Source organism: Marmota monax, unplaced genomic scaffold (assembly GCF_021218885.2).
Source record: "Marmota monax isolate L192 unplaced genomic scaffold, Marmota_monax_Labrador192_F-V1.1 WCK01_AAM20220418_F8-fsc00063, whole genome shotgun sequence".
NCBI lineage: Eukaryota > Metazoa > Chordata > Mammalia > Rodentia > Sciuridae > Marmota > Marmota monax.
The window spans coordinates 1,779,825-1,806,986 of record NW_026693726.1 but is presented as its reverse complement, the minus strand read 5'-3'; the positions used below and the strand labels follow the sequence as shown (position 1 = coordinate 1,806,986).

Below are 27,162 nucleotides of genomic sequence, written 5' to 3'. Positions count from 1 at the left end.
TTTCTTTTTTCTTTTTCATGAGAGCATCTTCTAGTGAAAACTCATTGGTCCTGATTAATCTGTCACCGGAACTTCCTTTCCACCAAAGAGCCCTAAGTATCTTGGGAAACTGCTCCCTTCTACCCAAACAACCTCCAAAACCAATGAGTAATTTGCTATCTCCATCTTTCCCTTACTCACCGTAATAACCAGGGACTCATATTTTAGATTTTTTTTTTTTTTAACCTAAAATACTTCTGGTTGCACCTCCCAGCTGACTGCCGCGCTCCAGGCCCTCGTGCGCGCGCAGACCTCTGCTTCCTGCGGCCTCGGCCCCGCAGCTTCTCGCGGGTGAAAACTACACTTCCCAGAGGTCTCTTCATCGTCCCCCCACCCCACCCCGCCAGGCGTCGGGGCAAACCTAGAGAAGCTCCGCCAGGCGGCGTGGGTGGGAGAAGCGCCGGGCGGACGGGCGAGGCTCCCTGCGCTCGAGCTCTCCGCAATGGCTCGGAGGCAGGAGGAGCAGAGGGCGGGAGCGCCCTTGATGGCGGAAGGCAAGTCCGACGCGGAGGTTAAGCTCATTCTGTACCACTGGACGCATTCCTTCAGCTCTCAAAAGGTACAGGCCTCGGCTGCCTGGGGCCGCGCGGATCGGGTTTCAGCACCGGGACAGCTCCCGCTGGGTGTCGCCGGGCCACGCCGGCCTACCCAGAAACCCGCCTCCGGAGTCCTAACCCGGCGGGCACGCGCTCCGGGGCTGGGATGAGCTTTGGGAAAAGGCGGGAGAATCGGTCTGGGATGGAAAAGGAGTGACCCAACACTGCCAGTCATGACGTGCAATGAGAAAGCATCACTTTCAGAATCTGAAAGGCCTCTCTGGACCTTGCGCAATGGGCCCTGTGGAGTCAGGCAGAGGAGGCGCCTTAATTCAACCGCTTAATAATCTACATTTTTTTTTAACCCTCCCTTCTTCACTCTTCCTGAAATTCACTCTCTCCATCAAGGCCCAGGATACCTGTACTTCAACTTCTTGTCGGGGGAGGACCCATAATGAGGTTTAGGACATAAAGTGGTGGTGATGGGAAGGGTGACTATAATCAATACAGACAGAATCATTTTCAGTACTTTGTCTTCTCAATTTTTTTTTTTTTTAAGAGTAGGGCCCTGGAATACATCTCACTTATTCGTTCTAGGAATAGCTATCCTTATAAAGAACGTTTAAAATGTTAATATCTCTGGAAGCCCAGCAAGGCTGCTTAGTGGTATCCAGGAAGTCATTTAACTGAAAGCTTATCTGCACTGCTGTAACCCTTGTGAACTCTTCCAGGTGCGTTTGGTAATTGCTGAAAAGGCATTGAAGTGCGAGGAACATGATGTAAGTCTGCCCCTGAGTGAGCACAATGAGCCTTGGTTTATGCGTTTGAACTCAACTGGAGAAGTGCCTGTCCTTATCCACGGGGAAAACATAATTTGTGAGGCCACTCAGATCATTGATTATCTTGAACAGACTTTCCTGGATGGTAATGTTAAGGCTATTTGTGATTTCTTGGATTTACTCTCAACACAAATGTGCACCTTCTTTCTCTCCCCAGTCCTTCTCCCCCTCCCTCCCCCTCTCTCTCTCCCCTTTCTCATTCCATTATGGTTTTAGTTATTAAAAACCTTTTCCATTTCCATAAGCACACGAATATAGGTCAATAACAAATAATATTATCTATATGATAATATAGGTCAATAACAAATAATATAGGTCAATAAAAAATTTTGCATAAACCAGTATGCATAAACTCTGTTTAAAAGAATTTCATTTAAAGTACAAATGTTAATGTCAAAATTTTTCTTTTAAATCTATTTGCAAAAAACCCCGCAGGTGTGTGGCTTGTGGTTGTGATTTAATTGCTTTAGGGTCAAATTCAGAATACTGATTCTAAATGTACACTGTGAAAACCAATTCAATCTATCAAGTGGTTTCATCTTAAGAGGAAAAAGAGGAATAAACCTCAGAAAAAGTAGAATAGAACATTAGTGTACTTCGATTTCTATGCCCTAGTACTTTTGTATAGTTGGAATTTTTTAAATCTTTTTTTTATAAAAACAGAATAGGGCTTAAATTTGTATAGTGTTTGTCAGTAATAGTCATTTAATAGCTTATATATCAAACATTTTATAGTTTCTATTTCAGTCAGTCATCAAATGAACCTATCTGAGACAGGCAAGATAGACTAATTATTACCATTTTGTACATGAAGAAAGAGGAACAGAGGGTTACCCAAGGCAATATAGCCATTTTATAGCAGGGTCTTTGGCCGCCATTGCCTTCATACCAAATGGGCTGTTTCCCATAGTCTTTGCCACTTACACATTCTCACTTACAACCCTTTTAGTTGAACTGTGGCTTCAGTGATTTGCCCAAGATTACACTGCTGATCGATGGTGGAGCTGAGGGCAGGGCATGGGGCTCCTAATTTTCAGCTGAGTTTTCTTCTAAGAGAACTGAGATCCTGTTACTTTTCATCTACTACTAGTTATGCTAATGTTTAATTTCGTAGGATGAAACCAGCATGTAAGCCCGAATTAGAAGCAACTGAGGAAGGAAATTACCAGACCAAGAATTATCTGAGGCATCCAGAAGGAAAATGGGTATGAGACCTAGATGAGGAGGATGGGAAAGCCCAAGAACTTAGATGAGCAATCCCTATTCTTAATTTGTGTGTGTGTGTGTGTGTGCGCGCGGGCGCGCATGTGCGCACGCACATATACACACACACACACACTCGCTAAGGAGATACCACTATTAAAATTTAATTTCTTAGATTCTGGATTCTGATTGGACGACTAAAGGTGACCTTGGCCTAAATCAAATGTTTTCATGAACTACTTATTCTTCACCATTATTTGTTGTTGCTTATATGCTGGGAATCATACTGAAAATAGTGACTGATTTGACAATTTTTCTCAACCTTAAGCTTTTTGGAAATGGATAAGCCTGTTAATATAATTTGTATTTCTTGGGAGAAATGATTATATTAATGAACAAAAAATGTGTAAGAATTCTGTTTTATATGATAAAAATCTTTAAGTGGAAAATCATATTTAAATCTTTTTGGTAGCGTTGATGAACTAATACTACTACTACTGTCATATTACACATCTCTTGCACTTCCTTTTTCTCCTCCTTATACTGTTTTTCCTTCTGAGAAATTCTACAATGATATTTTATAACATAGGAATGTTACTGATATTAGGTTTCCTTAAAATTTTCCTTAGGCTTTCTCTTTTGCTTTTACCATATAATAATGACAAAAATGAAATGCATTCTGGGTCTTGCTAAGTTATATTTAGATAATTAACCCATGTTTTTTTTTATGATTGCTTATTGAAATAGAGGAGAGGTTACTCTGAACTACATGATAGAATGGAAATATAGAATTACAGACTTTGTTCTGGTTGAGCTTTTATAAGAAAGCAACCAAGAGTTCCAGCTTTTAGTCTGATGCAGCTACTAAGTTGCTGAATACCTTTAGTGATTAAATTTCTCTATTTGCCTTTTAGATTAGGTGATTCAGGTTTATCAGTTGTAGAGATAAAGCAAGTCCAATGAACTCTTATTTCACTCTTTCCTCTTTCCCAGGAGGGTAAGTATCCAATTGGAAAGGATTAAAAAAAAAGATTAAGGGATCTATAATTTATGGTAGATAGAAAGACAGAAAGAGAGCAATAGTCATATAAATCAAGCCTAATCCAGTTGAAAGGTCAAGATGAAATTTACCTCAGAGTATTGGAATTAAAAAAAACAAAACACACTTCAGTGTTATCACTATTGTAATTAAGATACTTAATTTTTATCTTTAAGAACTCATGGGGAAATAGGAAAAGAGCCAGACAAGTGATAAACGTAATCCCAGCAGTTAAAAGAAAGGAGAGAGTGGAATCCTATGATCCTGGCATTTAAACTGTGTTGCATCCACCAGCAGCACTGACATCACCCAAGAGCTTGTTAGAATGCAGCACTGTAAATCTCACAGCAGATCTACAGAATTAGAACCTTTGTTTTAACAAGAACCCTGTGTGATTTATATGTACATTAAAGTTTGAGAATAATGCTGTAAATTACTGTGTTGAAGCTTTAAGCACTGCTGTAAATTACTGACTTGAAGTCTGGCAGAATTCTAGAATGGACTGCCAATGTTTTTTTTTTTTTTCCCCCCTTTCCAATTAAATACTTACTCTCCTGGGAAAGAGAAAAGAGTGAAATAAGAGTTGGTTGGATCTGTTGTATCTCTGCAACTGATAAAATTGCCAAGGGTTTTTAAAATATAGTTTTAAAAGTTTTGGGTCTTTCAGTAGAAGAAACTAGCTTAAGTCTCAACATGGCTTGAGAATGTGACAAACATATTTTAAAAAGGTGTCTATTATGTACCAGCCATGGTTGTAGATACATTGTATCTTGATGTAAGTAGAGCATTTCAGATCACTTTATACAATACCCTTGTGGGATAAAGAGACAGATATAGCTAGATGATAGTAATGCACCATTTGTAGATGAATAAATTACCATGTTGAAGGATATTCATTTATAGATTTGTTATACCAGGTTGCCCTTCTAGCTATGGACTCTTATTTTACTTATGATTATTTTTATCATACTTTATTTTAAATATGTGAATGACTTATAGAGTACTGTAAGCACCATGAAGTCAGAGACAATGCCTATCTTATTAAAAACTGTATTCCCAATGCCTTGCACAAGTGAATGCTTTTTAATAGATGCTTTAAAATGCTTTTGAATGATTAAAATGAGTGAATTATTGAAATAGGTGTCAGTCTGGATGGGGATCTCTAGGGCATTCTTTTCTTTTTGGCTGTGCTGGGGATTTAATCCAGAGTCTTGTGCATCCTGGTAACCTCTATACCACTGAGCCTCAACCCCCAACCCTAGTATTCTATAGTCTTCTATTCTCTGACTTGAACCTGAAAATCATATAAATGAGTTGAATAAAGACATAGAAGACATTCTATTACATATGTGAATGACAGAAAATCTAAAATGGTTAAAATGATGACCATCTTATGAAATGTTTCTGATGGAATAAGAATTAAAAAAAAAAGCTCAGATAAACTTTAATGAGGCTAATGTAATATATAAATTTTGTTTTTAAAAATCAGCTGACTTAAGGATGGATAATGAAACAAAAGGTTAGTGTGATCTCAGGTTCTATCTGGACTGTACAGGTGGTAATCCTCTGCATTCAAAGTTGGTCAGAACATTTGGCATTTTGTCTAGGTATGGATAGGATTTTGAGGAATGTTGACATGTCAGAATGATAATAAGCGGATGTGGTTCAAGAGGTGTGATGAGGAGACGCTGGTGTGGCCGTTCTTCTAAAGAACAACAGCATATAATGAACCAGTATCCCTTTTGTCCTTTGCTCTCCTTTTTTATTCTGTCAACTGGGGTCTATACTAAAAATGAGGATTTGCTTGACCTTTTTGTGTACCACTATTCATGTCTATATCCTTGTGCTTTTGTGATGATCCATTAAATAATGGATAGTTTTAGGGGAGAAATATGAGAGTCAAGGTAATCCTTTTCAAGTCTTAGCCTAAAATCGTGTATATATAAATTGGTTAATGGCTATGTTTGATTATTATTTTTTTTTTGTTTTTGGAAAGCATACACATGGAGGAAGGATGTAGACATGACTGGTATTGTCCAGGCAAGACTTGGGCCAAAGGAGGAATTTAGACAGACTCAATTAAGAGCTGGCCTAGTGCTCCCCTTTCATTCATTCTTTCAGTAGCCATTTATTGGGTATTAATTGGGTGCAAGGTCCCAGCATACTTCAGAGATCCCAAATCATTGGAAGCTTATTAATCTTCAAATATTTTTTTCCTATAAGTTCAATAAAAGTTCCTAATTTGTTTTTAATATATGCATATGCTATTATTACTATTCAGTTTTTCATGTACTTGATATCTTCTTCAGTGCAGGTGTGTAATGAATAAGTCTATTAAAGCAAGCCATTGATTAAGTTAGATGAGGTATGACAGTAAGTAAATTAGGCAAACTCAGGAACAGGATATGACAAGGACACACTAATAGAATTTTAAAATCCGGCTATTTTTTTCCTATTCAAAATTTCTTCAAATAAAATTTAATTTGGCTACTAGATTTAAAAAGCGAGTATGAAGTTACTCTAAAATATTAGAACATCTGATATTTATTATGCCAAATAACTGAATGGTAAGCTAGAATCAATGATATATGATGAATATTGAGTTTTGGTAATTTAATATGTTATAATTTGAAAATTATATCCTGTGCCTTATATCATTTAAAGTGTTTAGAAATTGAATTTGCTTTTGAAATAATCAACTATCCTGGTCTGATATTAGAATAACATATAAGTCTGACCAGGAAATATAAATTTATTTTATAAATACAGTATATATTAAAATTCAAGCATAACATTTTAAAAAACATTAATTTTGAAGTAATTGTTACATTAAAATATTTAAGGCCAGTTGTTAAGGTTTATAAAATGATATTATGCTTATCAGTGAATGGTTTTCGTATATAATTCTCATATATAATTAAATAATTGAATAACTTCATATACCTTTTAGCACCTTTACTGAAAGCTTCATATTAACACAAACTGGAGAAAATGGTAAGGAACAGAAAATGAGTCTTTAAGATTAATGATTGTGTCAATAAAAGTTGCTTGAAAAGAAGTCATTGTTTTACTTTTGTGATTTGTCCAATTTTAGCAGACAGATAGGGATATTGAAGTGCAGAGGCCATAGTTCTGTAAGTGTATCCAACAGTTGGCACAAGTAATATTTGTCCCTCTCATTGCAAATGTTTCTGTTAAAAGTCTTAAATATAATACCTATCAAAGTAGTTGAACATTTACTATATAATGTATAAATTATTTTGAAAAATAAATGCTAGATTTGTCTCTGTCTCAGAAAACCCTGGAGGCATATCGTGAGTTCACATAATTTGACACCAAGTGTTTTTTTCCTCTTTTGTGTTTAGATTTAATCTTTCTAGTACCAAAGTGATGAGAGTCTTTAGTCAGCTTGTAACCATATATCTTTTGCTTCAGGTCATGACTTGTTTAAATAGCTTGATGGATGCCTAATTGAAGGTTATACTGTTGTTCAGTTACTTATGTATATACTCATGCCCCCACTATGCAATAAAAAAAGCAATAGAGTTAGATTTGAATTTTAATGTGTTTTCATTAATCTAATAAGGAAGATAGGATAAGTTACTAAAATAGACCTGAGGGGTGTGTCTTCCTTGAAAACAAGGCATAATAATGGCTTTATCCACTGTCACTAGGGATGTTAGGAAACCAGACCAGTTAATTTAGTAGAATAATGGAAACTTACGCTTTTAAACTCCTAACTTTTTTCATTTTTGCCCTTGAGAAAACCCAATGTAGTTTTTGTTTTTTGTTTAAATAGCCCAGAGCTATTATTGTTATTGTTATTCTACTCAGCAACACAGGGGCACAGGGGCTCACATACAGGCCATTTGTTTCCACTAAATGGCTGCAGAATGCTTCTATTGTTGTTTCCACCCCCCCCCCCCATTCTTTTGGTTTCTCTTGCTGTTATCACATCTTTCTTTCTGCTATAGGAACTCTGCTTTTTCTCTATTGGCATCTTTCTAATTTGCCACCTAATTTAGGTACAATACAAGACCTGTCTTGTCACTTATTTAATTGGTCTTCTGTCAATTTATCTATTTATTCTTTTTGTTGTTGGTAGTGGTCCTGGATATTGAACCCAGGGCCTTGTGCATGCTGAGCACATATCCTGCATCTGAGCTTACACCCCAACCCTGATTTATTCTTGCAGTCACCAAGCCTGGCTCCTGCTGTGCAACCTCTATCCCCAATACTGGGACCTCCTTTCATCAGTTGCTTCTGAAAACTCCCCTGATTCCCTGCCCTTCCTCTGTGTACTGTATATAACCAAGATGCTCAATGAAAGAGTTGGAAACTAAAATAGAATGGGTTTGGGAGGGAAGATATCTTGTATAATTCAAAGGAAATTCCCAGCTGTCTTTTGAAAAATTGTTGTCAGAGGCAGTGGATGCTGCAGTGCCCTGGGGTGAGGAGGAGGTTGCCTGTGTGATGTTGGAATGGACATCCTTGAAGCATGTGGGGAGAAAAGGGAGATGGGTAGAAAGTGTGGATGCAGTGGGCATCTTACGCTGTGTCTGGTGGAGTACTTTAGGAGATAGTAGGCGGCAAAGGCATGAGAAGAAGAAATTTATTTTCATGAATTTAAGCATTTGTTCTCCTATGAAGAATTCAGGTTTGGCAGATGGAAGCAATTGGACGTTTGTTTTTCCTTCTCTCCTTTACTTTCCTGGGAAGTAAGTGGAATGCTGTTCTGGAGAATGCTTCAGGGCCTGGCACCAGAGGCAGCCAGAGCCAGCAGTCATCAATTTGACATTTGGGAAGCATTTGAAAATGTTGTGCTGTTTATGGTTATTAACCTGAGGATCTTTGACTTCCATAAAGCAGTGGTTCTAAAACTTTTTTGGTCTCATGATCCCTTTGTCTTACAAATAATTGAGGATGCCCGAGAGTTTTGTTTATGTGGGTCATTTCTATCAATACTTATATTTAGAAATTTAAACTGAGAAAATTTAAAAATGTTCAATCACACATCCTGCTAGTTGTCAAAGTGATGTAGTAATCACCTTTCCTGTGGCCTCTGGAAAGCTCTGCCCTATGCTTAAGAAACAGCAAGAGTGAAAAAGCGAACAACATCTTAGTGTTGCTATTAAAAAGTAGCTTTGATTTTGTGGATTCCCCGCAAAGTATCTTGGGGGAAACCCAAGGACCCTTAGTCTATATGTGGAAAATGTTGCCCTTAAGGGTTTAGGAATAGAATTTAGGAGAGTTGAAATATTTGAGAAAAAATTTTCTTTATTTTTACTAATTTCTAACAGGAATCTATTGTTTCCTTTCATTACTTATTAGATATAATCCATAACAATATCAAGAATGCTTATGACTTTGTTAACAATGAAAATCAGATCCATTCATGGCATATTAAATTATTATAGATATCTTAATTTTTTAAAAAATTAGGATAGTTATTAGACCTGCTGCTAAATCTTATTAATGTGTTAAAGAGACATGCATATTAGTATTTTATTATTTAAAGTTATTTTCAATATAATATCTTTTGCAATCCCATGTTTTGTATTCTATGCATTTAAGAACACTATTATTTTGAGAAGAGTTTGGTGGTAAATGAGAGGCTAAAAATTCCTTAAGATTTCAAGGCCTGGGATCTGTGGTCTGCATGGAAATGACTACCATGCATTAGTTGGGTCCTGGTGCATTGCATGTTCACTGTAGAGGTCCTGAGAAGTCAACCCAAGGAGTTAATTGTAAGATCCTCCATGTTGAGAGCCTGACCGTGTCATAGGTGACTTACCTGCCCTTTTTCCATGTGGGGTCAGTATTGCAGTATGTTCTGGTGTGGTAATCTTTTGGAGGAGCAGAATATAGCTGATACTTCATTCTTGGTTATTCTAATGCAGCCCTTAGCGTTGGACTCTCCAGCAGGGAATTAGATATTTGTCTGCTGGTTTGAAGAGTAATCCATCTTCTTTATTCTTAGAGTCAGAAATAGCCTGCTATTTTAAAAAGCTTATTCTGCTTGGTCAGACATTAGGAGATCTTGCCTGAAATGCTCTGTTGATGGCAACCAACTATGAATCATTGACATTTATGAATGAGTATGAGATTCTCAGAAGAATTCTAAATTAAATAGATAATGCAAACTAAGAAATCAATATATGAAGAACATTGAGACTGTTTCTTTCATTAGGCAGAATAAGCTGGTTGGTAGTTTTTCAGGGATGGTTTAAGAAACAGTGGGAAATGATTCTGAGGGGACATATTCCTGACATTTGGGATGTCACTATTATTCTTTCTGGATAGTCTCTAAATCCTTTGAAGATATTATAATAATATCATAAAATAGAGCACTACATCTCACTGGAACCAGATGCCTTCAGTTCTTGGTCTGCCTCTAAATAGCTGTGGGATCCTGGGAGAACTTCTCAGCCTCTATATCTCACTGTCTTCACTAAGTACTTAAGAGCTTCTTTCTTGAACTCCAATATTCTAAAATAACTGGAAGTTGGGAAAGTATTAATTATAAGTTAGTGAGCACCTTCTGTATCAGACATTATATTAGGCACTAGGGATTTAGTAGAGAACAATATATGATTTCTGCCTGCAAAGAATCTGCAGTCTAGATTTTAACCTGCCCTCAAGTGAAGATTCAAGTGGAACACACTTTCCAGATATTAGATATTCCTAGGGAAAGTGCAGCTGTGGTATATGTTCAAAGGCTTTTGTTGTTCTATTCAGATTGTCATTTAATATTTATATAGTATTAGTAGGGTCACTCCTAGTGTTGGTTGATTATTTTCCCATAGTGAGTATTCCTTCACTTGTGGAGGGCCTAAAATGTGTTTCTTCTCAGGAAGATGTCCATGATGCAAAAAGATACAACTATTTATAGAGTGATAACTTCTGTATAAGAGTATGTGCCTGTATTATGGATATGTAGAGGAAGGCACACCTGAGGTAATTGATGGGTGATAGATGCAGGAGGTTGGGCATGCTTCATGGAGCAAGTGGAGTAAAGAACTGGACTTGGAGGGTTCAGCAGCAGTTTGCAAAGTGGAGAAGTGAAAGGATGTCAGTGTGATTGTGGTTAGGAATCTGGTCTAGTGCATCAGGCTATTTCAAACAGACTGGACTGGGGACATAATCTTTTAAATGTAATTATATAATGTTGAAATGTTAATGATGAGGGATGAGGATTTTTGCTTTTGGATATAACATTTGTAACTTTTTCTTCAATACTTGTGTTTATGTTTCTGTATTTTAGAAAGAACACCCAGGTTAATGCCTGATAAAGGAAGCATGTATTATCCGCGAGTGCAACATTACCGAGAGCTTCTGGACTCCTTGCCAATGGATGCCTATACACATGGCTGCATTTTACACCCTGAGCTGACCGTGGACTCCATGATCCCAGCTTATGCAACCACAAGGATTCGCAGTATGTAAAAATTTTAAAGACCTGGAATTCAGTTTGAAGTTTTCTTTCTTTTTTTTTTTTTTGCGGGGGCTACCAGGGATTGAACTCAGGGGCTCTCGACTACTGAGCCATATTCTCAGCCTTATTTTGTATTTTATTTAGAGACAGGGTTTCACTGAGTTGCTTAGGGCCTTGCTGTTGCTGAGGCTGGCTTTGAACTCATGATCCTCCTGCCTCAGCCTCCTGAGCTGCTGGGATTATAGGTGTGTGCCACTGTGCCCTGCTGAAGTTTTCTTTTGATTCATTTTTTTTTTCTTATTAGTTGCTCAAGACAATACAATGATCTTGACATATCATGCATTTGATTCAAATAGGGTATGAATTCTCATTTTTCCACATGTACAGATTGCAGGAACACATTGGTTATACATCCATGTGTATACATACAGCAATCCTAGTGTCAGTTGTATTCTGCTGCCCTCCTATCCCCCACTCCCCTCCCCTCCCCTCCCATCACTATTCTCTACTCATTCTACCGTGACACTTATCTCTCTCTCTCTTTTTTTCTTCCCTTCCCCCTCACACCATTGTATATGTATTTTGTGAACCCATGAGGGTCTCCTTCTGTCTTCCGTGCAATTCCCCTTCTCCCTCCCTTTCCCTCCCTTCTCTTTTTCTTGTTTCGTGGTAATCTTCTTCTCATGCTCTTCCTTCCTACTCTGTTTTGAGTCACCTCCCTTATATCAGAGAAGACATTTGGCATTTGTTTTTTAGGGATTGGCTAACTTCGCTTAGCATAATCTGCTGTAATGCCATCAATTTCCCTGCAAATGCCATGATTTTGTTATTTTTTAATGCTGAGTAATATTCCATTGTATATAAATGCCACATTTTTTTAATCCATTTATCTGTTGAAGGGCATCTGGGTTGGTTCCACAGTCTAGCTATTGTGAATTGTGCTGCTATGAACATTGATGTAGCTGTGTCCCTGTAGTATGCTCTTTTTAGGTCTTTTGGGTATAGTCCGAGAAGGGGAATAGCTGGGTCAAATGGTGGTTCCATTCCCAGCTTTCCAAGGAATCTGCATACTGCCCTCCAAATTGGCTGCACCAGTCTGCAGTCCCACCAGCAATGTACAAGTGTACCTTTTTCCCCACATCCTCACCAGCACTTGTTATTGTTTGACTTCATAATGGCTGCCTTTCTTACTGGAGTGAGATGGTATCTTAGAGTGGTTTTAATTTGCATTTCTCTGATAGCTAGAGATGGTGAGCATTTTTTCATGTACTTGTTGATTGATTGTATATCCTCCTCTGTGAAGTGTCTGTTTAGATCTTTGGCCCATTTGTTGATTGGGTTATTTGTTTTTTTGTTGTTTAACTTTTTGAGTTCTTTGTATACTCTGGAGATTAGCACTGTATCTGAAGATTTATTTCTCTTGCTGAGAAAAAACTTTTTAGTTTGAATATGTCCCATTTGTTGATTCTTGATTTTAACTCTTGTGCTATAGGTGTCCTATTAAGGAATTTGGAGCCCGACCCCACGAGATGGAGATTAGGGCCAACTTTTTCTTCTATTAGATGCAGAGTCTCTGGTTTGATTCCTAGCTCCTTGATCCATTTTGAGTTAATTTTTGTGCATGGTGAGAGAAAGGGATTCAATTTCACTTTGTTGTGTATGGATTTCCAGTTCTCCCAGCACCATTTGTTGAAGATGCTATCCTTTCTCCATTGCATTCTTTTAGCACCTTTGTCTAATATAAGGTAGTTGTAATTTTGTGGATTGGTCTCTGTGTCCTCTATTCTGTACCATTGGTCTACCTGCCTGTTTCGGTACCAATACCATGCTGTTTTTGTTACTATTGCTCTATAGTATAGTTTGAAATCTGGTATCGCTATACCACCTGTTTCACTCTTCCTGCTTAGAATTGCTTTAGCTATTCTGGGTCTTTTATTTCTCCAGATGAATTTCATGATTGCTTTTTCTATTTCTGCGAGGAATGCCATTGGGATTTTGATTGGCATCGCATTAAACCTATAGAGTACTTTTGGTAATATGGCCATTTTAATGATGTTAATTCTGCCTATCCATGTGCAAGATATATCTTTCCATCTTCTAAGGTCTTCTTCTATTTCCCTCTTTAGTGTTCTGTAGTTTTCATTGTAAAGGTCTTTCACCTCTTTTGTTAGGTTGATTCCCAAATATTTTATTTTTTTTGAGGATATTGTGAATGGGGTGGTTGTCCTGATTTCCCTTTCAGAGGGTTTGTCACTGATATACAGGAATGCCTTAGACTTATGAGTGTTGATTTTATATCCCGCCACTTTGCTGAATTCATTTACTAGTTTTAGAAGTTTTTTGGTAGAACCTTTTGGGTATAGGATCATGTCATCCTCAAATAGTGCTAATTTCAGTTCTTCTTTTCCTATTTTTATGCCTTTAATTTCTATCATCTGTCTTATTGCTTCTTTTGATTCATTTTGAGACACAGCATGGTCATTGAGAGGGAATAGGGTTATTGAGTGTGCTTTGTATATATGCATATTCTGAATTGATCCAAGAACTAGTCAGGTTTATCTGCTCTTCTGCAAGGTAGCTGGACGTTTATTGTCAGTGGGCCCTGATTTGTCAGCTTTTGACTTTGAGGGCCAAGCTTGGATAAAACTCTGTAAGAGTGACCTGTGTGACAGTAGAGAACATCACATATTCTTATAAAACAGGTGGACTGGGAGTCAGAAAAACTGGAATCCACTTGGATTATGAACAGCTAAGTTTACATGTCTGGTCTATAATTATCATCTCATGGTGTGAGGGAGCTGGACTAGTTGGTGTCTAGGCATTGCCTCTGCAGTCAGTGAGTGGAGACTTATTGAGGTTGAGTTGTGTCATACAGCTCTCTCCCTTCATCCTGCCATGAGGCTAGAGGAGGGTCAGTGCACAGGAGGTGGAGCCTCCGAAGGAAGTATGCTCTATAATGCCAGTGACTGGAGACAGAGGCCCAGGGATGGTGACCGTGGTCAAACTCTAGGGTGTTTGACTAGGAACAATCAAGCCCAGGTCTTCTAGATGCAGAAGCCATGTTTTCCCACCACATCATACCTTGCCTTTATCGTTCCTCTTTATGCTGTTATTTTTCCTCCTTTGACACCTCTTCTCTTCCCTCTCTACTTCCTTCCTCTTCTCCTCTCCCTCTCTTCTTGCTTTCCCTCTTTTTCTTGTCCCCACTCTATCTCTTCATAAGTACTCATTATATGATTTGAAACACACATTCTGACTACCATTCTATCACCTATAGTGAACAATATTTTAAAAATAAGGCTTTTCCTCTTCACAAAGAAGTTCATATGGAAACTTGAAGTGCGGGAAGGGAGAACAACTCATGTGCATGGAGCCCTGGAATGTGCCAGGCCTTGCTCTAAGTGCCTGTGGGAGCTGCTCAGTCCTTAGCCTGTGTGGTAGGTACTCATTATCTCATCTTAAAGGTGATGAGACTGAGGCATAGACAGGGCATGTCTGAGGCAGTGGCAGGGCACCAGCCCCAGAGCTCATGCCTTTACCATAGCGTTTTCCCACTTCCCCCTGTGTCTGGTACAGAAAGGAGAGAATACTTTTCTAATCTCAAAAATGCTTCTGTTATCAGGCCAAATTGGTAACACAGAGTCCGAATTGAAGAAACTTGCTGAAGAAAACCCTGATTTACAGGAGGCATACATTGCCAAACAGAAACGGCTCAAAGTGAGTGACCATGCTGTCTGCAGTCGACATTCACTGTTTGTAGAACATCTTCTATTAAATCTTGCTGTTCACCAGTGTGTGTTACCTGTAGCTTATGCTTTCTTTTAGAAAAAGTTTTCATTACTACATTTGGTAGTTAAACCAAGAGATGATTGTATAGGAAGCAGATACTCAACATTGCTAGCTGCCATGGAAGATTATAAAATGCAACAGGAAGTTAATACAATAAGCCATTTCTAGGCCTGTGTCCCTCCAGACACTGGCTTGCTCTGCCCCCTGACAAGGAGCAGCAGTTCCTTTTGCTTTCTGTTGATTCTTTCCCTGTGGCCCATCAACACATAGAAGACTCTCCCACAGTATAGATGTCACAGCAGCAGCACTCCCAACTGTCCCTCCATTTCCACCTTCCTTTATCCTCTCTTAGCTAAATGAGCACCTCAGGAGAAATGCCTGTGCACATAGCTGCTGTCCCTTACTGTCCACTTGCTTCACTCAGACTTCTGCTTTGTTCCTAACCTTTGGGTCATTCATTCTCTCAAGGCTGCTCAAACTGATTCTTCATTGTGGACTAGAGGAGGCTCTATGTGCCTCAACATTTGACCAGTGGGCTGTGGTTCTAGTCTTGCGATGTTTTCGCAGCTGGGGTATTTCCCTGCAATTTCACACTGGTTTTGACAAAGTTATTATATATTTTTTCCATTATCTAAAATAAACAGGTTCCATCTCTGTATAAGAATTTATATCTAATTTTTGCTATGTGGATACTTTTTGTAGGCATAGATAACCTATTTAGTTTTTTTCTTTGGTTATTAATTAGTCAAAGCTGCTTGATCATGACAATGTCAAATACTTGAAGAAAATTCTTGATGAGTTGGAGAAGGTCTTGGATCAGGTTGAAACTGAGTTGCAAAGAAGAAATGAAGAAACCCCAGGTAGGTTCTCCTTTATATTCTTTTTCTTGTTTCAACATCAGGAGTACTTATAGGAACATCACAAATCTCACCAAACATGTTATGTTTATAATCTTTCTTTTATTGTTATTATTCATGGGCTGATTTAATTATGATAACAACAGTGCTGTTGCTCTGAGAAGAACTCAGGTATCTAATTGTAACTCAGTCTATATGAAATATGACGGGGGAAGTATTTTTCTGCACCATTTGTATTTTGGTTGGGAGATTCCTCCCTAACCTGTTTTACACATTTGTAGTTAGTTTGTTTGAATAACCTGAGTAATTACTTGAATGCCCTTCTGATTTTTTCCTTAGGTAGGGAGACATCTTTCAGTCTAAAGTGTAAAGTGGAAGCCAGCATGTGTGTATCTGTAGGATGACCAGTGAGCATCCATGTGTTGCACCTGTGAACTTTAGGACTAAGCCATCACCCAGGTGTATACACATGGACCATTTGTGCTACTCTGATGACAGAGTTGAAGACCATGTTTCCTGAAACCTGTTTATAATAGGAACTCTCTTCTGCTTTCAATAAGTATATGAAGGCCCATTAGGACACTAAACTCCTTGGATTCCCAAATCCCTTACATAAAATAATACAGTATTTGCACATTACCGAAGCACATTCTCCTGTATATTTAGATTACTTGTAATATGTCAAATAATGTAAATGCCATAAAAATAGTTGTTATACTCTGTTGTTTAAGGAATAATATCAAGAAAAAAGTCCATACTTGTTCAGTACAAATGCAGTTTTCTTTTTCAAATATTTTTGATCCATGGAGGTGGAGCCTGTGGATAATAAGGGCTTACTATGACTAGAGCAATAGTCCCTGAGTGATGTTTGAAGCTTAACTTGATGATTTTTCTAAGGCGCACCTGTGTTTTCCTTCCAGGAGGAAGTGTCTGTTAAATCCTTTGGTTCACAGGCTTTCAACTTCTGAGGCCTTTACAAAATGATAGAATGGCTTTGAGCTCAAGTGATTCCAATGTTACCTAACGACTTAGGTGGCTGACAGATGTCTAAACAAGTCTCCTTTAGCTTGGGATACATTTGCATGGACTTTTTTTTTTAAAGCATAAAATTACTTAGTGTGATTGTCAAGGAAATATGCCATAGCCTTTATTTTTTAAAAAAAATTTATTATTTTTTTATGTGGTGTTGAGGATTGAGCCCAGTGCCTCACACATGCTAAGCGACCACTCTTCCTCTGAGCCACGACCCCAGCCCCATAGCCTTCATTTTTCGCTCCACTTACATTTGTCCTTAAGGCTGAGACTTCAGGTACCATGTAGAGTCTGTTAATACGGTGCTTTGCCTCTAATTCTCCATGTCCTTTTCTCTGATTAGAAGAGGGCCACCAGCCTTGGCTCTGCGGAGAAGCCTTTACCCTGGCAGATGTCTCACTTGCTGTCACACTGCATCGATTGAAGTTCCTGGGTTTTGCAAGGAGGAATTGGGGAAATGGAAAGCGACCGAACTTGGAAACCTATTACGAGCGTGTCTTGAAGAGAAAAACATTTAACAAGGTTTTGGGACATGTCAACAATATATTAATCTCTGCAGTGCTGCCAACAGCATTCCGGGTGGCCAAGAAAAGGGCCCCAAAAGTTCTTGGCACCACCCTTGTGGTTGGTTTGCTTGCAGGAGTGGGATATTTTGCTTTTATGCTTTTCAGAAAGAGACTTGGCAGCGTGATATTAGCGCTTAGACCCAGACCAAATTATTTCTAGGTTTGTTGGGATATGGAGGTGGCAGCTCATCCAACCATTCAGCTAGACCCTTGTCTACTCTTACAGACCCAGTGAGGAATTGTCCTGGGCAATTAGTGAAAAGCATAATTTACTTTACTCTTTGAGTAGTTTATGTGGGGAGAGGAGGTTATGAAAATGTTTTTGTAGGTTGGTAATTGAGATGACTTATTTGCAAACCTAAACTAATTCATTCTGAAGACAAGTGCAAGGTTAAGATACGTCAAATGCTGACAGGTAGGACATAGACCTTAAAACCAAAATGCCATTCAAGTTTTGAATTCTCTTTTTGGGAGAAGGTTATGATAAACAGACAATAATAATAGCCCACGACCACACATAGCTTTTAATCTGAGATTCTCTGAATATACTGTGTTGAGTTGTTAAGAGTATCTTCTCCTGGAACTCAGAAGTCATCCTTGTTACAGGAGAAACTAGGGAAATTCTGTACCAACTCATGGGTCCAGACAGCAACAGAGTAAAGCACTGCTTCATCCTGTCCTACTAGCTTCAGGCAGAAATGAGTGAGGCGAAGGAGAAGGAAAAACAGGAGAATGAAATCTGCGTAGTGTACAGCAGTTGATTCTAATCTCCAATTGCTTCCAGTGTCACTTGCAGCTGCCTGGCTCCTTGGTAAACATCACATTTAACTTTTTGTGGCCACCACCCACACACACATTCTTGTAATTAAGAACTCTTGAGAAGAGAAAACTGGGAAGTTGGTGGGTGTTGTGGGTTGGAGAGAACCCCAGACTTTACATACATAGCACCTCATTTGACCTTGAGTACTTATGAACACGCTTATTGATTTAATAAGATTAAGTGATTATTTATATACATGAACATGTTTATATACATTGGAACATGTCTGTCTAGCATTTACATGTCTTTAAGTGATGTTAAAATGATTCCCTATGATCCCCAATTCCGTGGCACCTGTGAGATATTACTCCTGTAGACCATTGTATCCAGACCTAGGGTCTTGGCCTCTTGGGCCATCTTTATGCACATAAATGATATGTAGATGAATGTCCCAGGTAATCAGCAGCATGGCATGCAGATGGGTAGTGGACATTTTGATGAGTGCCAGATATGCTCATTCTTCATTTGGGAAGGCTGGTGCATTAACATACAAACTGTTGTTTAGGCCTTTTATCTCTTTATGATCATTGACCAAGCCTTAAGAAATTGAAGAGGAAGAGAAATGTAAAGCCTTAATCCTTGGTAGTTGATTTAGGGGACATGAAATATATAGTGAGTGATACCCACCTGTGTTCAGCCATGTATATACAGTCACTTTGGGGGATACCGTAGTCCATTTAGAAGAGACAGTCCCAGTGTTTCCCAAGAACAACCATAGAACCTGCAGCATTGATATGCCCAGGAAGGTAGTTTCTCTGGAGCTGGCCATCAATGCCTTGGGAGCAGTTTTGGGTGCCTGGTGGGTAGCTTGTGCAGAGATGATGAGCTAAGGTTCATCATTATGTTACTCATAAGTGATAACAAAAGCTTGTATGGACTGTCTCAGCTGGGCTGGGCAAGTAGGCAGAGAACGTACTGTCTTTTATGAGTAGGAAGTAGACATACCTGGGAAGCAGTGACCTTTTGATGGTAAAGCTATTCTGTAATTCCATTTTGACCTTATATTCCATTCCATGATCTAGCTGTATCATAAAAACTTGACAAATTGGATATTTTCAGTTTACAAAAAGTCAATAATACCTCCAGAATGAACTCAGCCCAATAACAGTGCACATGCAGCTTGTGTAACGTCTTAATTTTTCACATCCATGTTGTCACATGGGATGTCTGAATCTGTCTATTGCTGGGACATTCTAATCCTTGTGTTCAAAAGAGCCATAGAATTGATTATTCAGTAGTTCCTGTGTGTCACTCTGTTAGAAACAAGAATTGAGACATACATAAAAATGGAGTTTAATAAAAATCTGCAAGGAACATTTTCCTGTGAAAGGGTTGTTGATTAAGAATAAATATTGGAAGCCTAATATTGGCTTTTCTTTTAGTATATATTACTGAATCATAGGAATCTACTAGGAAGTGTTTGCAGTTTTCTTATACAGTAGAGATACATGTGTCAATATTAAAGGTGAGACATCTAGTATTCTCACTTGTTTCATGGATCTGTTTAAAAACATTTGTTTAGCTATGTAATGTCCACTAGATGTCACTGTTCATCCAGTAGTCTAAGATCAGGAGTTCATTAGGTTCAGCCTTCTGAAATGTTTCAAGGGAAGATAAAACGCAAATGACCTTAGTTTTTGAAATGAGGGTATCTTCATCAAGATTATTCATCTGCAAAAAAGCTTGAGGCAAGTTTAATATTGATTTCTAATGCTTTGTAAATGATAACAGCACATAATGTCAAGCTGATGAGTTGAACATATTAGGTAAATAGGCACTTTTACATATTTTTCATAATCATTGGTTAATAGCCACTGTGCTTCTCACTTTCCAAAATTTGTATAAATATTAGTAGACAATGCCTGAGGTACTAAAGCTATGTTGGCTATTTATGTCTTAACAACAGACTATTTTATTGTTATCACAATTGCTTGCTGGATTTTTAGTAATTATTGTTATTGACACCAGAATTCTAAATCTTTGGTGTTGTTGAATGTTATAAAGAGATCAAGATGCTATTCTGCCTATAAGATCAATAAAAGTAATTGGAAAACAAATAGGAGCCTTAAGACAAACTACTCATTTTGTAATCTTTTTTGGGAAATGTATTTATTTATTTATTATTTAAAATCACTGCATCATGCAATTAGAAAGGGTAAAATAATAATTTCAGTATTCAAGATTTTTAGTTATAGGATGTCGTACTTTTCTTAAAGCATAAAAATTACCCAGTTTATTGAAATAGATGCAATTTTATGGTTAAAATGAATGGCAAACTTGGACGGGGGTTGTAGCTTAGTGGAAGAGCGTTTGCCTAGCATGTGTGAAGCACTGACTGGGTTCGAATCTTAGCACCACATATAAATAAATAAAGGTCTATCAACAACTAAAAGATATCTAAAAAATATTTAAAAAGTGAATGGCAGCCTAAAGAATAACATATTGATCCTGGTTATTAAAGTAGCTCTTTTGCAGCCAGGTGAGCATGCACATGGTGAACTCTAAGCAAATATTTATCTTTGCAAAAGAGTTTTGTTACATCTTTAGTAGATTTTATATGTTACTCTTAGAATATTTATGTGGACTTCTGATAGTTTTTTTTTCTTTCATGAAGTATGGATTATGACTATACAGATAACCATCTATATTTCTAGCCTTGGTAAGCTTTGCTTATTCTTATCAAATAGAAATTGAATACTGGTTTTTTTTTCTTTTACCTTGAACTAAGCAAGTTAAGTATATGTGTAAGCTTGTCTTTTCTGAGTTTACAAACAAAAACAAAAGGCAAGAATACTTAATATCCACAAAAGTCAAGTGAATATATGATAGTCTGCTCAGAAAAGAAAGTACTATGTTAAAAGACAAAATCAAATTAATGCAATAAATAAGTCAGTATTTAGACATAGCCTTTTTGTTATTTGTCGAATATTGATCCATTTATATTGTTCTTTCTATTTATTCCAGATTGTCTCACTTTTTTTAATACTCAAGCACAGTTGTGTTTTACCAGGTAGGGTAGTAGATTCCAAACCAAGTAAGAAAATGTCATTTCTGGTGTGAGCATAATCATTTTGTTTTGATTGTATTTTAATTAGGAAAGTGAAGTGAGAGGGAGAGAACTGTTTCATGGGTTGGGAAAGTGGTGCATTGATGAAAGCAATATCCCTATTACTGGCATCTGAATTGAGGTGTGGATTTTTGTTTTAGGAGGGAGGAAGGATTGACAGGTGAGAAGGTAGTGAGATAGTGCAGGCCTCCAGGTAGAGAAACAACACCATAGAGAGCTTGAGATAAAATGTGCCTATGATGGGCCTTGATACATTGTTTGATTCAAGTGGAATGGTGTATTTCATTCACAGTACTTTATCAAACTCTTTTGGGAAAATTATAAGTTTTTTTTTTGTCTTCAAACTTTTACTTTAGACACTCTTATATCTTGGGTTCTTGATCACAATATGCTGTCATTAAACTCCCTCAATGTAAGAAGCCCGTCGTAGGGGTAAACATGCAAAGGGTTAGGTAGCAGTAAAATTCATATTTACATGTATAATTCCTAATCAAATAAGTAAATTTTTGGGCATATGGTTGGCATGTATAAGCATCACTTTTTCTACCATATTAAACTGTATTTTGAGATTCAATAACATTCCATAAAAGAAATGAACATCATATAAAGGACACATTTTCAGAGATTCTGTACTAAGTTTAGTGCATAAAAAATGTTTGCAATAAGAAAATGCTAGGTGCCAAGAATTATTAGTACTAAAAGAAGTGGCTAAATTGCAAAAATAGCCACAAAATCTCATTATTTCACTTATTCCCTTGTGCTGTAATGTTACCTTCCTATCAAGAAATAGCGTCTACAGAGCAAGACTATGTGAGGCTTGCCAGAGAGTACATACTAAAGACATTAGGCACCATATAATGCTGAAGGTCATTGGAGGTCCATTCCAGGCAGAGTAGAGGGCTTCAAAACCTCATTAATTCCCCCTGGTAGAAATAAGGACTGTGCCTTAGAGTATAGTTTACAAGGGTTTTCAATCTCGACAGTGTTGATATTGTGGGCCTGATAATTCCTTGTGTGGAGCTGTGCTGTGTGTTGTAGGGTTTTGGCCTGCATTCTAGGCCTCTGCCCACTGAGTGCTAGTAATGTTCTCCACCCTAGTTGTGCAACCCCAAATGTCTTAACATATTGCCAGATGTCACCTGGGGAGAATATCATCTTTAACTGAACACCATTACTCTATACCCACTGCAACAAACCCTAACACTAAGCCATGACAAGACCGCAGAGGCAACATATTTTGGAGGTTGATTCCTGCCAAGTTATAGGTAAATGGGAAACATGTTGGGGTTCTACATGTTCTCCACAACAAAACATAAGATCAAACCTAGCCAATTTGAAGATGGCTAGCCATTAAGTGAGTTGCCTACTAGAACAAGAATCAACAGTCTTCAAAAGGAAGATAATAGATAGAATCCAGTCTCTATCACTAACAATATCCAGTAGATGGTTACTAGACAAGCAAAATAGTGGGTGATAGTCAATAAAAAAGTATTAGTAAGTAGAAACAGAAAGATGTGAACAAATGTTGGATTTAGCAAAGACTTTAAAATGGCTAACAAATAGTTTTGCTTGTAGAATTAAAACAAAATGTACTCTGATTGAGTCAACACACAGGAAATCTTAGCAGAGAAATAAACATTGAAAAAGAGTAAATGGAAGTTCTAGAATAGAAAAGTACCATACCTAAAATGAAAAATTCACCAAATGGGCATCACAGCTATTAGATTTGTGAAGTGTAGTATCAGTGTCAGGAGAGATATGCCCAGTGTAAAGTAACAAGTGGGAAGAAGAAAGTGGTGTCAAATGTGAAGTAGTACAAATTTTCCCCCTATGGTACTGGGGATTGAACCCAGGGCTTTGAACATGCTAGGCAAGTTCTGACCTATATCCATAGCCTGAAGTAATAAAAATTTGATTCTAGATAGATTCTGATAAGCTAAGGATGCATTGTTAGCTCTGGAAGAAAACTAAAAATTAATTTAAAAATAGCAAAGAAAACAATAGAATAAATAGAAATAAAATACCAGTGAAAGAGCACAACCAAGAAACAGAAGGGACAAATGGAAAACAAATAGTAAGACTGTAGATGCGAACACATACCCATAATTACGTTATACTAAATAACATTATATGTAAAATGTTCCAATTGCAGGTCAGAGATCATCAGATTAGATCCATAGGAACACACAAGTATATTCTGTCTATAGGAGTTCCATTTTAAAGATATAAATTGAATATCAGTGTATGTAAAGTGACATACCAGGCAAATAGCACAAGAAATTGTGTGGATATATAAATTTCATAAAGTAACAAGGAGCTGAAAGATGGACATTTATAAATCACAAAAGGAATAATTCACTAGGAAAACATAACACCCATAAATATATATTTATCTAAAAACAAACATTCAAAATTTATGTAGCCAGAATAGACAGAACTATGATGGAAAAAGTAGTTGGAGATGTTATCACCATTCATTCAGTAATTAATAGAAGAAGTAGACAGATATTTAGTTTGGGTCTAAAGATCTGAGCATACTATTAACTAACTTGAGCTAATTGACTAAAAACATTATCAGTAACTGGGATAAACATTTTTTTTTCAAGTGCATGTGGAATGTTTATTAAGGCAGATATGTACTAGACCATAAAACAATTCTCAGTAAATTTCCAAAAATTTTCATATTGCAGAATATATTCTATAGCCAGGGCAGAACAAAATAAAAAATAATCAAAATATTTAGAAAATTTCCAAATATTTGGAAATTAAATAACAAAGGCCTAAGTAACTCATGGCCTAAGTAACCCATGAAAGAAGAAATCCTGAAGGAATAAGGAAATATTTTGATTTGAATGTTCGTGAAAATGCAACATTTTTAAATTTATGGGATACAGCAAAGACAATGGTTAGAGGGAAATTTATAACTTTAAATGCCTATATTAGATGAGAAGAAGAGAAGTAAGGCTTAAACATTTGTTAATTAGTATAATAGTTCTACAAACTTATGGGACTCAGTATGGTATTTTGAAGTATGTATATGATATTTAATGAATGATAGTTGTGATGTAAATTTCCACTTAAAGAGCTACTGACAGAAGAGTAAGTTAAGCCCAAAACAAACAGAAAAAGTAATTATCAGTGCAGAAATTTACAATATAGAAACAGAAAAATTAGCAAAGTTTAAAATTCATCCCTTGAAGGATAAAATTGATAAACTCTAACAGGATCATTCAGGAACAGAGATCTGTACACTACCAACATCACAAATAAGAGAAGGAATGTCATTGCATAGCCTATGGATATTAGTGGAAAAATTTAAAAATGTTAAAAACAAATTGTATCAATTAACAACTAAATGAAACACAACTTCTCAAGAGTAACTCAAGAAGTGGGAAATTGGAATAGCCATGGATCTATTAAAGACCTATTATTTGTAATTTTTTTCTACAAAGGACACTCAAGTCCTCCATAATTTCATCTGTAATTTCTATAAAAAATTATGTAAAAATTACACCAATCATAACACAAACCTTTTCAGAAAATAGAAAAGTGTTTCCAAAACTAGTGAGACCAGTGTAACCCAGATGCCAAAATCTAACAAAGATTTGCAAGAGAAGAATTTAGAGACCAAGTATTCCTCATGAACACAGATTCAGAAATTCTTAATAAAATATTATCAGATTGAGTCCATTAAAATACAAAAATATGTATCATACATATGGCCAAGTAGAGTTTATTTAAGTAATGCAAGCTTGGTTTAATCTTTGAAAATTATAATGTAGTTAACCGTATTAAGTGAATAAGATTTACACATGACCATCTCATTAAATGCAGAAAAAGATTTTTATAATATTCAACACATGTTCAAGATAAAAACATTCAACATAGTAGGAATAGAAGTACTTCTTTAACCTGATAAATCCCTAAAAAAGCCAAAGATAATATACTTAGTGGGAAAGACTGAGGTTTCCAGCTTACAGCTTGGGAATAGGACAAATATATCTACTTTTATCACTTCTATTCATTTTTCTATTGGAATAATAACCAGAAAATAATGCAACTATGAGAAATAAAAGGCATCAAATTGAAAAGAAAGAAGAAAAGGTTTCTATTTTTAACTGACATATTGTCTATATTAAAAAATCCTAAGGATTCTTCTAAAAAGCACTTAGAAATATCAAGTGAAGTTATCAAGGTCACATGTAGGGCATGATGTAACATGTGGGGCATGTTGCATCAGAAAAGAGGAAACCTAACTTTCTAGCTTGCTACCCGCTTCTGGGTCCTGGGGCCACATGTGGCTAGATGGCGCCTGGCTATCAGCCAGGAGGCGGTGCTGTCGGTGGTGACGAAAAATCAGACCACCTCTAGGGCTCAGAACCCTTCCGCTCTCGTGGACAGCTCATGTCTCCCATTATGGCCTATAGGATGGGTGTACATGTAACCTCTCCCCACCCTGCTGACCTTTATCCTGATTGGCTCCTGTAAATTATATTAGCTGTGTGTTTTCTCATTAAGCAAGATCCTGCTTTGACTGGTGTCCCTGGCACATCTGATTGTCCTCTGGCGAGGGAGGGCTGGGTGCAGGCCGCCAGCCGACGTTTACCTTTCGTGGCTCCTCCTGGTTGGGGAGTGCTTTCCTCACTTCTCCTGCTGGTCAGGAGGAAACGGGGGCTAAAAACCCCAACAGTCACAGAATGCAACTCAGTTGTATTTATACATACTAGAAATATACAATTGCAATATAAAATCAAAAATTTCTTTCACAGAGCATCACAAAAGATAAAATGCTTAGGATTTAACAGATGTGTAAGATACGTAAAGTGAAAAGCTGAAATAATTGATAAAAGGTTTTAAAGAAGACCTACACAGAGAGATATGCAATATGAATGGATTGGAAGATCAATAGTTAGGAAGTCCATTCTCCCCAAATGTATTTATAGATTTGATAATGTGCTAACCAACATCCCAGCTGTTTTCTTCCCTTTTAAATAGGAACTGACGACTTACATTTAAATGAAAGTGAAATAGACATAGAGTAGCTAAAACAATTTTGAGATAGAACAAAGTTGGAGGATTTGCATTGTTTTAAATCAAGACTTAAATCTATAGCTTTCAACTTAGTATAGTATTAGCATAAAGGTTAATGGCACAGCATAAACAATCCAGAATAGACCTTCTATGTATGATCTACTGTTTCCTCTCTCTTAAGAACAGGAGCCAATTTATTTTACTGGAGATACTGAAATAACCAGATAGCCATATTAAAAACATATACCTCAACATTAATTTTAAACTATATGTAAAAATTATCTTGAATTTTGTCATGAAATTAAAAGCTAAACTACAAAAGCTAAACTACAAAACTTCTACAGGAAAATAAAGGAGAGTTTTTGCTACTTTGGGATGGGGAAAGAGAGGACATAAGTACTCACCCCCAAAATGATAAATTAGACTTTATGAAAATTGCACTTCTTGCTTTCTAAAGGACACCATTAAGAAAATGAAAAGGTAAACTTCTGGATGGAAGAAAATATTCATAATATATGTATCTACAAAGGACTTACAGTCAAAATACAGAAAATATTCTTACAGCTCAGTGATAACAAACAACTAAAAAATAGGCATAAAACTTTGACATTTTACAAAAGAGGATATATATATATATAAAACTATTTTTAAAAAAGATATATATATATATATATATATATATATATATATATAAAACTAGTAAGCCTATGAAAAGATGCTCAACATCATCACACACCAAATCCAATGAGACAATTGGATTCAATTGGAAATTGCATATACTAATCATTATATCAACACAGAAACTATTAATTCTGCATGGTCTAAGTCAAACTCCAAACTGCAATAAGTACTTCAGAGACACTAAAGGGTTACAATAAAAAAGACTGACATATTAATTGTTGGCAAGGA

At 36.9% G+C, this 27,162-nt stretch overlaps 1 protein-coding gene across 3 annotated transcripts; it reads left to right on the top strand.

Annotated features, from left to right (window-relative positions):
- The first annotated feature begins 346 nt into the window (after positions 1–346).
- Positions 347–26,869, top strand: Gdap1 (ganglioside induced differentiation associated protein 1). 3 transcript variants are annotated; one of them, XM_058584396.1, is made up of 7 exons: positions 529–598; positions 1,307–1,354; positions 2,529–2,619; positions 10,921–11,094; positions 14,714–14,808; positions 15,626–15,740; positions 17,113–26,869. In XM_058584396.1, the coding sequence occupies exons 3-7, from the start codon at positions 2,616–2,618 to the stop codon at positions 17,493–17,495; spliced, it is 771 nt and encodes a 256-aa protein (XP_058440379.1). In that variant the 5' UTR covers positions 529–598; positions 1,307–1,354; positions 2,529–2,615; the 3' UTR covers positions 17,496–26,869. The 3 variants fall into 3 exon arrangements, with proteins under 3 accessions (XP_046316497.1, XP_058440380.1, XP_058440379.1); XM_046460541.2 differs by lacking the exon at positions 2,529–2,619 and having other exon boundaries at positions 347–598; positions 1,307–1,499; XM_058584397.1 differs by lacking the exon at positions 2,529–2,619 and having other exon boundaries at positions 523–598.
- Positions 26,870–27,162: the final 293 nt, after the last annotated feature.